The sequence below is a fragment of the Neovison vison genome, chromosome 4 (assembly GCF_020171115.1).
Source record: "Neovison vison isolate M4711 chromosome 4, ASM_NN_V1, whole genome shotgun sequence".
NCBI classification, from domain to species: domain Eukaryota; kingdom Metazoa; phylum Chordata; class Mammalia; order Carnivora; family Mustelidae; genus Neogale; species Neogale vison.
In genome coordinates, this window is record NC_058094.1 from 183,022,150 (window position 1) to 183,037,755 (window position 15,606).

Consider the following 15,606-nt stretch of genomic DNA (forward strand, 5'->3'; position numbering starts at 1 on the left):
TCCAACTGAAATGAAAGAAGCCAAAATCTAAATGCTCCATTACCAAATTACACACACCCTGAAACAAGTAAAGATTTTTTTCTATTATTTTTTAATGAAAAAGTAGGTGTCTGGAATTTCTATAAAAAATAGTTAATTAATATTACAGAAATAACTAGAAAAACAGTCATTGTAGGCAATTTTATACATGCGTATTATTACACGAGATTTGCATGGGCTTTATTACATAAAACTGGTATGCTGAGTCAAGAGGTTTACTCAATTATCATCGTGAATGGGAAATATAATTTTTGCTAATCCAGTCTACTGTATCATTTTTTTTTTTTTAAATGGTGGCTACAGAGCTCACAAAAACCCTGGTGAGAAATTCTAACAAAACAAGCCAAGAAGCAATTCATGGACAGCAGGAGGCAATTCCAGAACACAGGCACAATCTATAAAGAGAAACCACCTCAGCTTTTTGATGTTAAATACGTAGAAATATCAGCATACAACAAAGCTAAGAAACAGACTGTTGTATCAAGTTTAAAAGTAAAATATTCAGGGTCAAATGTCTTGAGTACCTTTATCTAGACTATTTTCAAAAGTACTTCTTTCAAATTTTTATGATTTTTTAAAACAAAATTCTTTCTTTGTAATACTGAAGTCTGCATATATTTAGCTTTAGTACAACACACATTCCAATCAAGTTTTTCAAAATATAGAGAAGTGGGGGGTTATGGGTGTTGCTGTGTGTGGAAGTGTGTGTGTGTGCATGTATGTTTAAAAGCAAGAACATCGAGGTGGGAGGTCAAACATTTACTTTGAAAACATATACATTTCTTAAACAGGTTATGCACACTTCTAAGAAGCCTCACAGAAGAGGCAAGAATATAAAATGAGTAAAATTTCATAAAGCTTTTTGATAAATGATCAAAGCTAAGCATTAAAAATCTCTGCATGGTGAATACATTTTTTAAAAGGATAAAAATCAATACAGTGTACACTGAACTGTTTATTCTGACAACATATCATAGCACCTAGATAGTCTGTATTAAGTAATTTGTTTCTGTACAGTTTATTAATATATGTGGGTTCATAAAATAGAATATGTATTTTAATTTAAAAATCATACTTTCACAAAATTTATAATGAGGGTTTTTCTTCCTTGCTTTTACATTATCACTCTCTTAAAATGAGCTGATTCAAAAGACAATAAAGACTCCCTCAAAATCAGTACAGGAAACTACAAGAATTTACTTTCCCAAAAGCAACTTTTAGACATGAGCATGAACTGCCTAATGAATCTCATAGTCAGGCTTGTGAAAAGAACCAACTTGCACCTTTCAGAGGTCTTTCCCTCTTTTTAAAATTTCCCATACAGTGAAACCTGCTGACACTTTTTTTATAAGGGCTGGGCCGGGTGTGAGTGTGTTGGGGGAAGGGGTGATTTGCAGTACTGGGGAGTTTCTGCAACATTTGTGAGTGTTTTTATAGGCAGGATCCTCTCTCGAGTGTTTAGAAAAGCAAAACAAAAATAACCAACTACTAAAGTTCATTTTACTTAAAAAAAAAAAAAATCCTTTGCAAATATTTCAATATTAACCACCTAAATGCAGAGTTCAGAAATCTTTCCAGGTCTTTGGAGACATTTAATCAACATTGATATTAGATATATTTTTAAGCCAACCTCAAAAGCAAAATCTAGAAAAAAGTATTATAACCTCTCTTGAACAAAAAAGAATTTAATTTCAAAACCTTCCTTTATCACAAGCAGGTTTGGATGCAATGCCACCTGGTGGCACAAAAAAACTTTTAAGTAGGCTTTGGTTTTTTTAGAAACTGAGCTGTTTGAAGCTCCAACCATCCCTTTGATGACTCTACCCTCGCCAAACACGTTATTCATCCCATTGTTTAACAATAAATGATAATTTTTATTTAAGAACTTTAAAATTTTTAAGCAATTAACTGCATGTGACAATTTCTTCAATGTTTATATATCATAAAAGAAGCAAAGTATTTTTTCAAAAACCAAATTATACCACAGCTTTAATTTTTAAAAGATGAAATGTTTAAGAATGGCGGGGAGGCAGGGATGGAGTAACCGAGCTGCTTTGTAAAATTACACTGTATAATTAATTCCATGGTAAGAATGTTTTTATGGCGTGTTTTGGTGACCTTTTATTACCATCAAGTTCACAATGCTGGTGGCCTGCCTTTTAATCCCTCCGCAGACAAAGGCCCTAAATAAACACAGATCCCTTCCTGGGAAAAAGTCCACTCTGGTTAAATGGTAAGGAAATGAGTAAATCATTAGTAATCTTTAAAGCCAAAGCTATAAACTCAAGTTACCTTAAGTTGAAATGAAAGTGTCCTGCAAGAGTTTCAAAGTTCTGTCACAGATAGAAATCTCCAGCTCTTGACTCCAGACTAGGCGCCAGCTGATAAACAAACAATTTAAGTCAAGAGCTGGAGAATTCCCAGCTTTTTCATTTAATGGCTTTGGCCAAGAGTATTTATTGCCTCCAGTTTTATTCTCACTTAGCCCTAAGAGGAAATTCAAACTCATCATTATCTTAAAGCCCCATATGGGTAGCAGTCAGCTCACCTGATAGAGCTCCTCTTACTCTGTACCAGTCTGAGTCTCTAACTAGAAGTGATGCAATAATGTAAACTAATTAACTATAGTTTTGGGTTGACTTTTTAACAGGCTAAATAAATTCTGTTCAATATAGTTTATATTCCCACTCGGGGTAGTAACAATTCCAAAAAGTTTAACTTTACAGTTTTACTCCAAACTACCAGCTAAAATGGAAAAGGACAATGGGATCTCTCTCTCTCATTTCCCCACATGCTCCTGCTCTGCCTCTCTCTCCCTTCCTCTCTCTTCCCCCTTGTCCACTAGCCCTTGAATATTATATAAAGTAACTTTTCTGAATCAAATATAGACTATTCCTTTTAATTTTTAAATATCCAGTGTTGTTCCATCTATCTCTTAAGAGAGCAGTGTACAAGATTTAAGATGTAAATGTCTTATCAGGAAAAGCTGTTGATCTTATATTACTACTAATAAGAATATAAAAATACACCCCAATTAAAGATCAATAGAAACCACCAAATATTTCTTAATGCTATATTTAAAAGTTTACTATTAAAGATTATAGATCTCAAAATCATCATTATGCTGTTGCTCTTAACTCCTTTCTCAAAATTTCATTTACTTTTTTGAAAAAAATCTCATTTCTACTTAGAATTTTATGTTGAAAAAATTCTTTTAACTATTGGAATGTTTGCAGATATTTGACAACCTCAATAAATCAACTATTCTTCTTCCTCCACTGCTTGTCTAATGAAAAAAAAATGCTGCAAGATAATATTCATACTAAAAATAGCTTTGTAGGTAAAGAGTTAATAAAATATGGCATTTATGAGAAGAAAAGTTCTTTGCCTCTCACTTCTTAATTTTCAGGAAGTTTTATAAAACCTATTTTGGCTGGAAAAGCCAATTAACCATTTCAGAGTTTGCCAAGACTATTTTTCTACTCTTTTAATATAAGTACACAGTACATTAAAAATGTTGGCCACTTGAGAACAAATATTACCCTAACACATAAGAATTAGGGGAAATGGAATGTAATTAATGATAAAATTATTCGTATGCCCGGCCTCATATTATGTTTCATTTAAAAAAAAATATAACAAAAAACCTCCCTAAGAACAATGCTGTCTCAAGAGGCCACAACAGATAAATGTTCGGATAACCATAACTAACAGCCAATAACTCAATAAAAAAGATGTCAGGGACAAATCTTAAAATTCTAAATACCCTTCTAGAAAAGTTCACATTCTCTCATATTGATAGTGGTAATCTGAGCTAAGTACAAAAAACAGCACCAACAAAAATCCTCTACCTTTAGGTCAAGTTAAAATCACTGCAAGGAAGAAGAGGGGAGGTAAGTCTGCTGCCATACTTTCACTGGCCCTAATGGAAGGGTCCTTACTATGAAATGTGCCTTTGAATTCAAAATTTTCACAACTAAAATACACAGAGCAATGCAAACAAAATAGAATCATACAGCAAATATAGAGAGAGGATTTAAACTCTACTTAATCTACTTTTCATCTGCTAACATTACCAAACTTAAAGGAAATCAGACATCTAGAAAACCACAAATAAGTCTGATAATGGTTTGATGGCCATGACAACGCCCTTGTGAAATTCTTAATTCCATTTCCTTCTCCCACTTTACCTCCAGTACTATCCAGGGATCACAAGTGAAACAAAATAAAGACCTAACACGCAAGCATACTGGAACTAATTTCACAATGCTTAGGAATCAACAGATGTTAATAAAAAATAAACTATATATAATAGCTTCAGAGGATTTATTTGCTAAATATACTTTACCTTTATATAAACACCAGTAGGCAGTTCTGAGCTGTGACCAGACCCAATTGTGTCTGGTCTGACTTACATCCTGAATGGCAATTAAAGGACATTAAAAATACCCTAGGATTACTTCAGACAGGACCCCTGCCTTATCCATGCACTTTCCAACATAACCAGGTGAAGAGAACACAGTATCCCTCCACCACAGGACAGACCCTGGCAAGAGCAACCCCGGTAATGGTTACTTGACTGGAAATTGCAATGCAATTAAAACCTGGCCTGCAGATTTAGAGATGGAGGAACTGCAAACTGCCAGAAAGTGAATTCTTAGAAATAAACTAGGTTGTCATTAGCAATAATAATTATCACTAACAATAAATGAGAACAACAATAACACTGAGTGAAGTAATCACCTTGCCTTCCCTAACCCATTCTTCTGTTTTCTTAGGAGACAAATTATTAAAGCTGTCTCAGCTATGTTACACTGGGCAGTGTGTAGGCAGTCTTCCCTAAACTGTTAAGAACTCATTAACATCTTATATAGAGACTCCTGTTCATGACAACTGTTGTAGGGGAGAATCAGGCGTGCCAAAAAAAGTAAAAAGAGGTTTTTGTGGGGGGACACCTCTTATTAGGGACTAATTTCAAAGAAATCCCTGGAATTTATTTACCAAACATTTCTGAACTACTTGTGCAAACTGGAGAAAATCCTAGGCAAAAAGGATACTTACTGGATACAAGGTGGTAAGTAAAATTATGGGTAAATGTAAATGGCCAACCTAATTAGCCCCTTTCTGGTGTGTTGGTACTGATGAATCTTACATCATTTTTAAGGAAATGGATTTGTCCATGAAACAAAATTAAAGAAAATATTAATTATCTGAATTACTAAAGCTTTAAATACTGCTTTAAGGAAAGCCGAGGAAAGGCTTACTTTAGCTAATACTTTTCAAGACCAAATAATTCAAATCTCTCAAACAAAAGTGAGTGCCACAAAATGTCTTTTTTTTTTTAACTCTTTTTTTTCTTTTTTTCAAGTAATCTTTACACCCACCATGGGGTTCAAACTCACTACCCCAAGATCAAAAGTCCCGTGTTCCATGGACTGAGAAAGCCAGGTGCCCCTGCCACGAAGTGCTTTTAAATTTTCTAGTAAGTTAATAATGTTAAAAGAACTAAAAATCATCATAGTAATACAATTCTTTAAAGGGAAGAACCCATGAAAATGAATTTTCTTAACCCTGTTAAAACAATTTATTTCAAAACATTAAAAAAAGGGGCGCCTGGGTGGCTCAGTGGTTAAAGCCTCTGCCTTTGGCTCAGGTCATGATCCCAGGGTCCTGGGATTGAGCCTCACATCGGGCTCTCTGCTCAGCAGGGAGCCTGCCTCCTCCTCCTCCTCTCTCTCTCTCTCTCTGCCTGTTTCTCTGCCTACTTGTGATCTGTCAAATAAATTAAAAAATCTTTAAAAAAATAATAATAAAATAAAATAAAATCTTACTGAGGTAAGATTAAAATATAAGAATAAACACCACACACAATACCACTATGTAATCAAATAGCTTATGAGAACATGAAAAAAGACCTATTGTAATAGCCCTTCTCTCTTCACATATTATCAAATAAGGCAAATTCAGTTGTATGAAATTTGGTAAAAGAATTCACTTTTGGACAGAAATAGCAATGTTTCAGCCCAAAGCCAAGTAAAATTGCCAACTTATAAACTTCTCTAAGAAAACGTTTTAGTGGAAAAGCCAACAGACCCTTAACTATAATGGTGTTATGTGCTGAAATAGAAGTAATTTTTGTTTTTGTGGTTCCTTTACCATAAATTAGATACAGATCTAGTGGAAAAACAGCAGATATCCAGTTCAGTGAGCAGTTAAGGCCAAGACTACAAACCTGATTTTGAAAACAATAATGGAGTCTATGTGAGACTTTCACTGAGGCATTTAGCAAGTGAGTCTAACACTCTAACAGAAACTCCTTAATAGATTTTGTGCTTACTACTCCATATTCTAAGAATACCTTGAAAAAATTACTAAGACTTAAGCCAGCCAAGTAGAGCATAAAGTTTGGTTTCCTGATCGGGAACTGTTACACAAACACATACACACCAGTTCAATTATTTAATTTTGACATGAATCCCTAACTGGAGCAATACGGTTTAGCAGATCAATGAGGCTGGCCAGCCCGGACAGCCTTGGGCTAACTGCAAGTGCCACTTCAGAGCCACTTCAACTCGACATCTCTGTGTAACTCTGCAGACATATGAAGCAATCGGTGAATTTATTCCTCAATTATCCAAGCACGGTGAAGGGCTCTAATTACACCCTTGGAGCAGACCGAATAGTATTTGGTCATTAGTCACAAATAATAGTTTTTAATTTGCTTTATGTCCAGCATTCATTATACAAGAGAAAAAATCACATTGGAACTGATCCTATGGTAGCAGACCCTCTCTCCACACTTAAAAAAAAAAAAAAAGCACATATCCAAAACGGTGTGACTAAACAATGTGTGACATTAAAGAAGGATTACAACTTTCAGAAAGATGTGATTTACACAAGACAGGTAAACAGACTGGGGCATCATATTTGAGACCAGGGTCATGGGCTAATTTATATAAAGCTCAGTAGCTTTACTTTGATAATCACGAACAGATAAACAAAGGCATGGGGTCAGACATATGGGAAGTCAAAGTATAGGTGAGTCAATTTAATAAACACTGAGTGCAATTTCCTGCTAAGTCCTGGTGATACAAAGATAAACGTTCCACAAACATACCAACCTTGTTGATACCTCAGAGCCCATACAGAGCAGTCAGCTACTGAAATACTCTTCCCTGGAGTTGTGCACTCAGATTCTGCTTAATGATCACTTCCCCAGAGAAGGCAGCCTGTCCATTTTATGTAAAAGGACGACCTTCCTCTGAAGTCACTGTTTACTCTGCCATTTTTTTCTTCATAGCACTTATCATTGAAATTATTTTTATTTGTTTATTATCTCTATTCCTACTAAATCATAATTCATGAGGCAAAAGACTTTGAATATCTTCAAAGCACTACGTGTAGTGCCTAGACCATACCCACTACATAAAAGTACTCAATAAGTGTTTATTGCATGAAATGAAGAATGAAGTGTGTCCCTTGGAATCAAGGCATAATAGAAAAGATTAGATAAGAGTGTATAATCGGAAAACAGTACATAATCTTTTTTTTTCTTAAAGATTTTATTTATTTATTTGACAGATCACAAGTAGGCAGAGAGGCAGGCAGAGAGAGAGAGAAAAACAGGCTCCCCACTGAGCAGAGAGCCCGATGCAGGGCTTGATCCCAGGACCCTGGGATCATGACCTGAGCTGAAGGCAGAGGCTTTAACCCACTGAGCCACCCAGGCACCCCAACAGTATATAATCTTGTAAGAATTATATAAATATAATAATATTAAGTACATTTCATTGAAGAAAAAATAAAGACCTTCATTTTTAGAGTCATCTTCTTTCCCTAAAAGTTCTAGGCTCTCCATAATATCATGTGAACTTCTTTAGTTTATTAACAGAAGTATAACAAAACTGAAACTAAAGGCGATAAGAGAATTGTACGAGCTAACCAATGTCCTTTCGTCCTTGTTTAAAGAATATTTACTAAAGAACTGCCAAATCTAATACCAAATTCCACTGGTTCCCCTTGGACGTAACTGGGAATCATTTATAGGGTCTTTAGGTAATCTTTAAAATATATTCTCCATTTCCCGAACTAAAAATTCTTCTGTTATCCCAGAATCAACTGTAAGTCAAATCAGGTGTTACTCTCTCTCTAAATATCCGTACAGGTGAGTATAAGGTAAAAGTCCAAGTAAGTTTTAGTAGCCGCCCCAGAAAGGACAAAGACAGCATTTTTTTATAATGCCCAGCATGTTGCTATGGTCAAACTGTTTTTCTTTTTTTATTTAAATTCAATTAATTAACATATATGTATTATTAGTTTCAGAGGTAGAAGTCAGTGATTTGTCAGTCTTAAATAAAACCCAGCACTCAATAATACATCATGTGCCCTCCTTAGTGTCCATCACCCAGTTATCCCATACCCCCAACAGCCTTCCCTCCAGCAACCCTCAGTTTGTTTCCTATTTTTAAAAGTCTCTTATGGTTTGTCTCCCTCTCTGATTCTGTCTTATTTTATCTTTTCCTCTCTTCCCTATGATCCTGTTTTGCTTCTTAAATTTCACATATGAGTAAGATCATTTGGTAATTGTCTTTCTCTGACTAACTTACTTCGCTTAACATAATACTCTCTAGTTCCATCCATTGTGATCAAACTGTTAAAGAGTTCCCTTTCTGGTTGCTAAGTACTGAAAAGACTGCTGTGCGATGTTATTTTGCACTTTGTTTACAAATCATTTTATTAGTATGTTTTACTAAATTCTAAACTTCTAATGTAAGTACTTTAAGTTGTTCCAAATATTATTCTACTTATTTTATCCTACCCCCACTTTTTTATCATAATCACACTTCCCAATGGCATCTAATATTACAATATAACATTCTGAACAGCAAACTACTCATCTTACTAATGTTAGAACGTAGAGGCAGTTACTTGAAATTCAGAGGTTAATAATCTGGAAATAAATAAACTGGAGAACAGCTTGGGAGTGAGAAACTGCAGGACAGCTCAAAATATTTAACAATTACCCTGCACTTTAAAAACAGAAGATCCTTGATTAAATCAACCATACTTTATTACATGCTCACCAGGAAATATAAACTGGAGATATTAAGTTGAGAAAGACATGGTATGTGCCTTTTTTGGAGTCTAGTAGTGGAAGAAACAGGCACAAACATAAGCATAACACAGTCGTCCTTGCAGTGGCATAGACACTATACTATGCGGACACAGAAGAGGGCCATGAAAAAAGCTTCACTGCCTTCAGGTATAATCCTGTTCTACTCTAAAGTCCTTATACCTCAGAACAGATCCTATCTTAGTCAAATTCAAACATGTTAAGAATATGTCAAAATACTACTTTACTTTCTCTTTTTCTGGATATTTATTTGATTAAACAGCACCAGCCAGTGGATCCAAAACAGGAAAGACCCAAAAACCTCTATCCTCTATCCATCCTATCCCAAGACAACTGCAGAACAAAAGACTCCTGATAGCCAGTTAATAAACATTCCAGGATGGGGTCAACACAATAAGACCTAATCTCATCTCTCCAGATGTCTCCTGATCTAAGAATAATGTCCTCTTAACCATTTCTTCTCAAATGACTTTGGAACAGAAATGTTAGGCCCCTCCCAGGTCAGAAGCTAACCTCTAAGAGTCAGAAAAGAAGGCGATTCTCCCTTCACTTCCCCACCAAAGGTTTCACTACATGGCAGTGCCAGTTAACTAAGACAGAAGACAGAGGACCATCCACTATCTAAAATTGTTAGAAATGGGATTAACAGCAGGCCACCACCTTCAAAAACAGAAAGGCTACCACAGGGTGGGTGGGACTAAAGGGAAGAAGGTCTGGTGGAGTGTGGAAAATCCTTAGCCGGAGTTGGGAGAGTAAGATTCTAATTCTAGATTGGTCATCAAACTGTGGAGAACCCCTAACCTCTTCAGACCTCAATTTCCCATCTATAAAATAACAAAGTAAAATTAAATTATTGCTAAAGTCCCTTCTAATAAGAAAACTCAATTCTAAAAGCACAAAAGATACCTAAAAGCTAGATATACTATTTAACCCCCAGCAGTCCATGAGAACACCACAATGAGACTTACTGAATTTTTACCAACTTACATTTCCAGATCTTACCAAACATGGGTATCTTGTATTAGCTCACCAGGGCAGCTACTTAGGTAACATTTAGGCAAACATTCACCTTTGTAATCAGGAATACAGAGATGTAAGTCTGGGTCCTGTTTACAGCAAACAGAACTCTTTTCTCTACTGGCTTAATAATAAATTTCATTTTGACAACTTAGCTTTGGCATTCAAGTTGCCCTTTAATGCTAACTACAGTACTGTCATACTCCCTCAGAAAGGGTTTATAACGCTTAGACTAAACAAGCACAGGTAGCACACTAACTGATACATTAAGTAACAAACACTTGTGTGTAATTATGGCAATATCAACTATATTGGCTCCATCAGTTATTTATTGCTCCATTACACTCTCAAACTTAGTGAGTTTATTTGCTCACAATTCTATGGGTAACTAATTGAAACTATCTTAGCTGGGCAGTTCATTTGCTGGTCAGGCCTGAGGTCACTAAATGCAGCTGCAGTTATCTGGGAACTTGACTCTAGCTGGTCAAGATGGCCTCACTCACATGCTTAATGGTTAGTGCATGTCCCAGGCAGCTAATCCAGGCTTCAAGAGTCCCCACAGGCAAGACAGGGCAAGACTCAATGAACAAGGTGCTTTTCAAGTCTATCCTATGTAACAGTCGCTAACATACTACTGGCCAAAGCAAGTCAGATGGCTCAACTCAAAGTCAATGCAGCACATGGACAAACAGAGTAAGCTTGGTCATGTGAGCCATTCAAGTCATTACTGTAACAATGTACCATACTAGCTGTTGGCTATTTTTAGCACTATACTGAGATGATGATTTTTTTAATTTAAAGGACAAACTTCCATTTAGCAATCTTTATTTTCCTCTTAGAATAAATTAGAACTTTATAGAAAACAGTATTTCCTAATGCACTGGGATGTGAAACAAATCTAGTCTTGGTCTTGAGCAAATGATTGGTTTCTTCAATCCCGCCTTTCTGGAAAGTCTCCAACTAGAAACTAGTCTAGTTTCTACAGAGGCTACAAATTACATATGTTTGTGTGTGTGCATGAGTGTACCATATTTGATTACACAATAATTTTGGAAAACTTGCAAATTATGGAAAATCATAATACCCATGCTACTACCATTCCAAAATACCCAGATATCTACCATTAAGATTTGATATAATATGATATAATATGCTTTTTTAAAATTTTATTAGTGAAAATCCTTGTCCTCTGATTGAGATGATCATATGATTTTTAAGTATGTTAATTCAGCAAAGTAGATTTATAGATTTTCTAATATTAAGCCATCTGAGTACATATGAGATAAACCTGATTGTAGGTTCGATCTCTTTTATACATGGCTGGATTTAGTTTGCTAAGGCACTTTTTAAAACTTTTTGTTTCTGTATTCATGACTGATACAGACCTAAAATTTTTCTCATTTCTCTCTCTTTCTGGTTGAACTATCAGAGTTACTCAGGTCTCGTAGAATGAGTTGGGAAGTCTCTTTTTTTCTATTGTCTGGAAAAGTTCATATAAAATTGAAATGATCTGCTTCTTAAAACTCTGGTAACATTTCACTTGTTAAAAATCATCTGGGCCTAAAGTCCCCCCTGTGAAATGATTTTTTCTTCTTAACCACTTCCTCAACTTCCTTAACAGTTAAAAGATGACTCAAGTAGGGACAACTGGGTGGCTCAGTCAGTTGAGCATCTGCCTTCAGCTCAGGTCATGATCCCAGGGTCCTAGGATGGAGCCCATCAGGCATCCTGCTTAGCAGGGTGCCTACTTCTCCCTCCCCCTCTGCTGCTCCCTGTTTGTGTGCTCGCTCTCTCTCTCTCAAATAAATAAATAAATTTTTTTTAAAAAAAAAAAGATGATTCAAGCTAATTAATTATTTCTCGAATCTGTTCTGAAAAAGTTAAATTTTCTACAAATAGCTCTAGCTCTACCCACAGCAATCTGAACCAAAAATTCACAATTCTTCCAAGTTGTGACATCCTTTTGCCTGGACTTAGAGCAAGTTAATGTGTTTTGAGACTACTAAATAACAAAAGTGAGTTTTGTTTTATTTTTGTTTTCAATGAGGAAATTGAGACTCCTGTAACAGGTCTAAAAATAACTGGTTATATCTTGGGTACCACAAAACTGTAATTGCTATTTCAGACAAACAAAAACAGGTATGCATAGATTTTAGCTGCCACTTACCACCAGAAACAGGAGCATCCATGAAAACTGCTCCCATTTTCTCAACTTCTTTGGCCAATTCTTTTGAAACTGCAGGGTCGATAGTACTGGAGTCTATCAATAGTGAGCCTTTCTTCACTTTTCTAAGTAAATAAATAAAAATAATAGTCTTTTAAAACTGTAATTTTATAGTTTTAAAAATATAGTGTGCAAATCTGAATAAACATTTCATGCAACTACCTACAGAATTAGAATCTGCTAAAAGCTGCCAGATATCAAGGAGGTCTTTGCTTTAGTATTAAAAACATTATTAGAACTGGTTCAAAATCTCACATCCATTTTCAGATCAATTAAAGTTCAAAGTAAACGCAAACTCTTTCAAACAAACCTAAATAATCTAATAAACTCCATGGTATAAATTCTGGTTTCAGGTGAATAACACAATACCATAATAATATAGGTAGGCAATTTAAAACACCTAATAACTTTAAAAGGTCTATTGTAGGATTTAAATTTTTGTTTGTAAAGTAGATGAGGCTCTGTAAAAAGTACTTTATTTGTCTTTAACAAGCCATATTGCAAATTTCACACATCCATGTCATTTCCACTAGGTAGAATAAACATAAACCATTGAAATTTAGCCATTTGCTTCAGGGTGGCATACTCTTTAATAACTATAGTTTTTTAAAGATAAAATAAAACATCAAAGAAGCAGAAAGGAAAATAAAGGAATGGGCCTGCAAATCGCACAGATAAAGTTTTTCTGTTCTTTACAGTAAATGTATATACATACTTTGGCAAAATAGGGAAACAGTCTTTTCTTCTATCATATTTTACATCAATAGTAGAGGGCATTCTTTTTTAATATTTTATTTATTTATTTGACAGAGAGAGAGAGATATCACAAGTAGGCAGAAAGGCAGGCAGAGAGAGGGGGAAGCAGGCTCCCCACCGAGCAGAGAGCCCAATGTGGGGCTTGATCCCAGGACCCTGAGATCATGACCTAAGCTGAAGGCAGAGGCTTAACTCACTGAGCCACCCAGGTGCCCCAGTAGATGGCATTCTTATAATAAGATATTTTCACTTATACTTTAAGTGCAGATTTTATATAATCACATGGTTCCCTTATAATCTATGCCTATCTTCACTGGCTAGGAAATGGACCTAAGTTATCATTTATTTAAAGGGCTATGGCTTATCTTTAATTCAAACTTCCCAAAGTCCTTACTACAGATTAACTAACCCAGGTAACACTTAATCATAATTACAACTGGAAAATTAGAAATGAATAAATATAAATATTGAAGGAGGAAACAGAAAATCACTGCTAAAAAACAAAGAAAAATCTTTCTTTTTTTTTTTTAAAAGATTTTATTTATTAATTTGTCATAGAGAAATTACAAGTAGATGGAGAGGCAGGCAGAGAGAGAGAGATAGGGAAGCAGGCTCCCTGCTGAGCAGAGAGCTCGATGCGGGACTCGATCCCAGGACCCTGAGATCGTGACCTGAGCCAAAGGCAGCGGCTTAACCCACTGAGCCACCCAGGCGCCCAAGAAAAATCTTTCTATATAAAAAATAGTATACAAAATGCTTTAAACAACAATTTTAATAAACATATGAATTGATCTGGTCCAAATGCAATGACTGGGTATATTCCACAGAAAAGAAATAGCATGCTCTGTATAGATCACCTCAGTATGTGGAAGTTTCACTTTGTGTAACCTGAAAATTAAGTATTACATTACCCAGTGTTGTGTGACAGTAATATTCTTAAGTTCTTAAATCTTTAAGCAAACGGGAAACTGCCTCAAAAATTACATATGTACTACAAATGGGGAAATGATTCTGACCCAGAAGAAAATAACCACCATGAAAAGCAAATTACAGTTCAACTTGAAGCCGCATTCTTTGAAAGCACTTCTGGACAAAACTGTTCTGCTAGTTGGCTACCATATTCCTTAGTAAAGAATATTAATAAACACAGGATTTTGTCTCCAAACAAACTTTTAGTAACTTAGACTTGACAGGCAACACAGGGCCATATTGGGACAGACTCCATAATGAGACAGCTAGGTTACCTCAGGACCACACACACCATGGGCTTGAGGGCTCCACCCAAAATGAGGGCCTTTCAACCTTCCCTGAAATCTAAACATTTATCTTATCGGTTTTCTGCCTAATACCCAAGCGTCTTTTGCTTCCAAGTCTGTTAGTTTTCTAAAGCAATTCAATTCCCAAAAACCTTCTATTTCATGTATTACAACTTCATGAAATTAAACCCTTTCTTTTAGCCCTACATATGTCCACAGGGCCAACCAGTTTGTTCTAGTTCTTTGCTGAAATTCAACAACAAGTTAGAAACAGGAACGAGTAAAACCAGAAAATTAAATCGGAAATTCAACCACTGTCATTCTAAAACAACCACAAGGCTTTGGCAATAGACAGAAATTAACCAAAAAGGTTCTCAAAGCCAAGGAAGCTAAGTACTGGCTAGAAAACTCTGACCTAAATTACATTTTATTTAAAGAGCTACTGCTAACCTTTAATTCCAACTTCTCAAAGTTCTTACTACAGATGTACTAACCCAGAGGACATACAATAACTTTTTATAATATAATAAAATGTTAAATAATGGTGTTCTTTCCAATGTTTGGTTTTATTTTTCATAGAAACCTTTTCCTGCATTTCTATAAACCATAAGAAAATTATGCTTGTAACATTTGTACAGTTTAAAATGCAAGCTTTAAAAGTCTCTTAAATATGTTAGCCATGAAAGTGTAAGTTTAATGCAAGAGTTAAGTAAAGAAACAGAAACAAAAAAGAAATTATTCCCAAAAGTCACATGCTTGCTTTCAGTGAAAAAATAAACCCTTTACAATGAGGGAGAAACCATACCATTCACTTTTAAGAAGTAAGAAAACTGTACAGAAAGGTTTAACAAACATAACTGCAATTTCCTAAAGTATTAACAAACATGAAATTCATGGACTATCATAACAAGAAAACTTCCACAGTTCAGAAATACATACTTCAGAATTCCATTTGCTCCAGAATAAGCTTCTATTGCATTGATACTGGTGGGCAACATTGTAATAATTCTGTCAGCTTTTTCAGCTACATCTGCTGGGGAAGATACTACCTTTAAAAAAAAAAAAAAATTACAAAGGCACATTACTTAAATTAAAATGGAAGCAGTTTATAAAGCACAGGCAGGATCCACTTTTTACACATGCTGACAACAGTGACTGAATAAAACTTATTCTTGTTTCCA

General features: G+C 35.2%; 1 protein-coding gene across 1 annotated transcript in view; it reads right to left on the reverse strand.

Annotated features, from left to right (window-relative positions):
• Positions 1–15,606, reverse strand: part of HIBADH (3-hydroxyisobutyrate dehydrogenase) — a 110,346-nt gene that overhangs the window by 73,456 nt on the left and 21,284 nt on the right. The window contains exons 3-4 of the mRNA XM_044246283.1: positions 15,365–15,474; positions 12,357–12,478 (exon numbers count right to left, since the gene is read on the reverse strand). Of these exons, the coding sequence (XP_044102218.1) occupies positions 12,357–12,478; positions 15,365–15,474 (232 nt within the window). The remainder of the gene's footprint in view (positions 1–12,356; positions 12,479–15,364; positions 15,475–15,606) is intronic.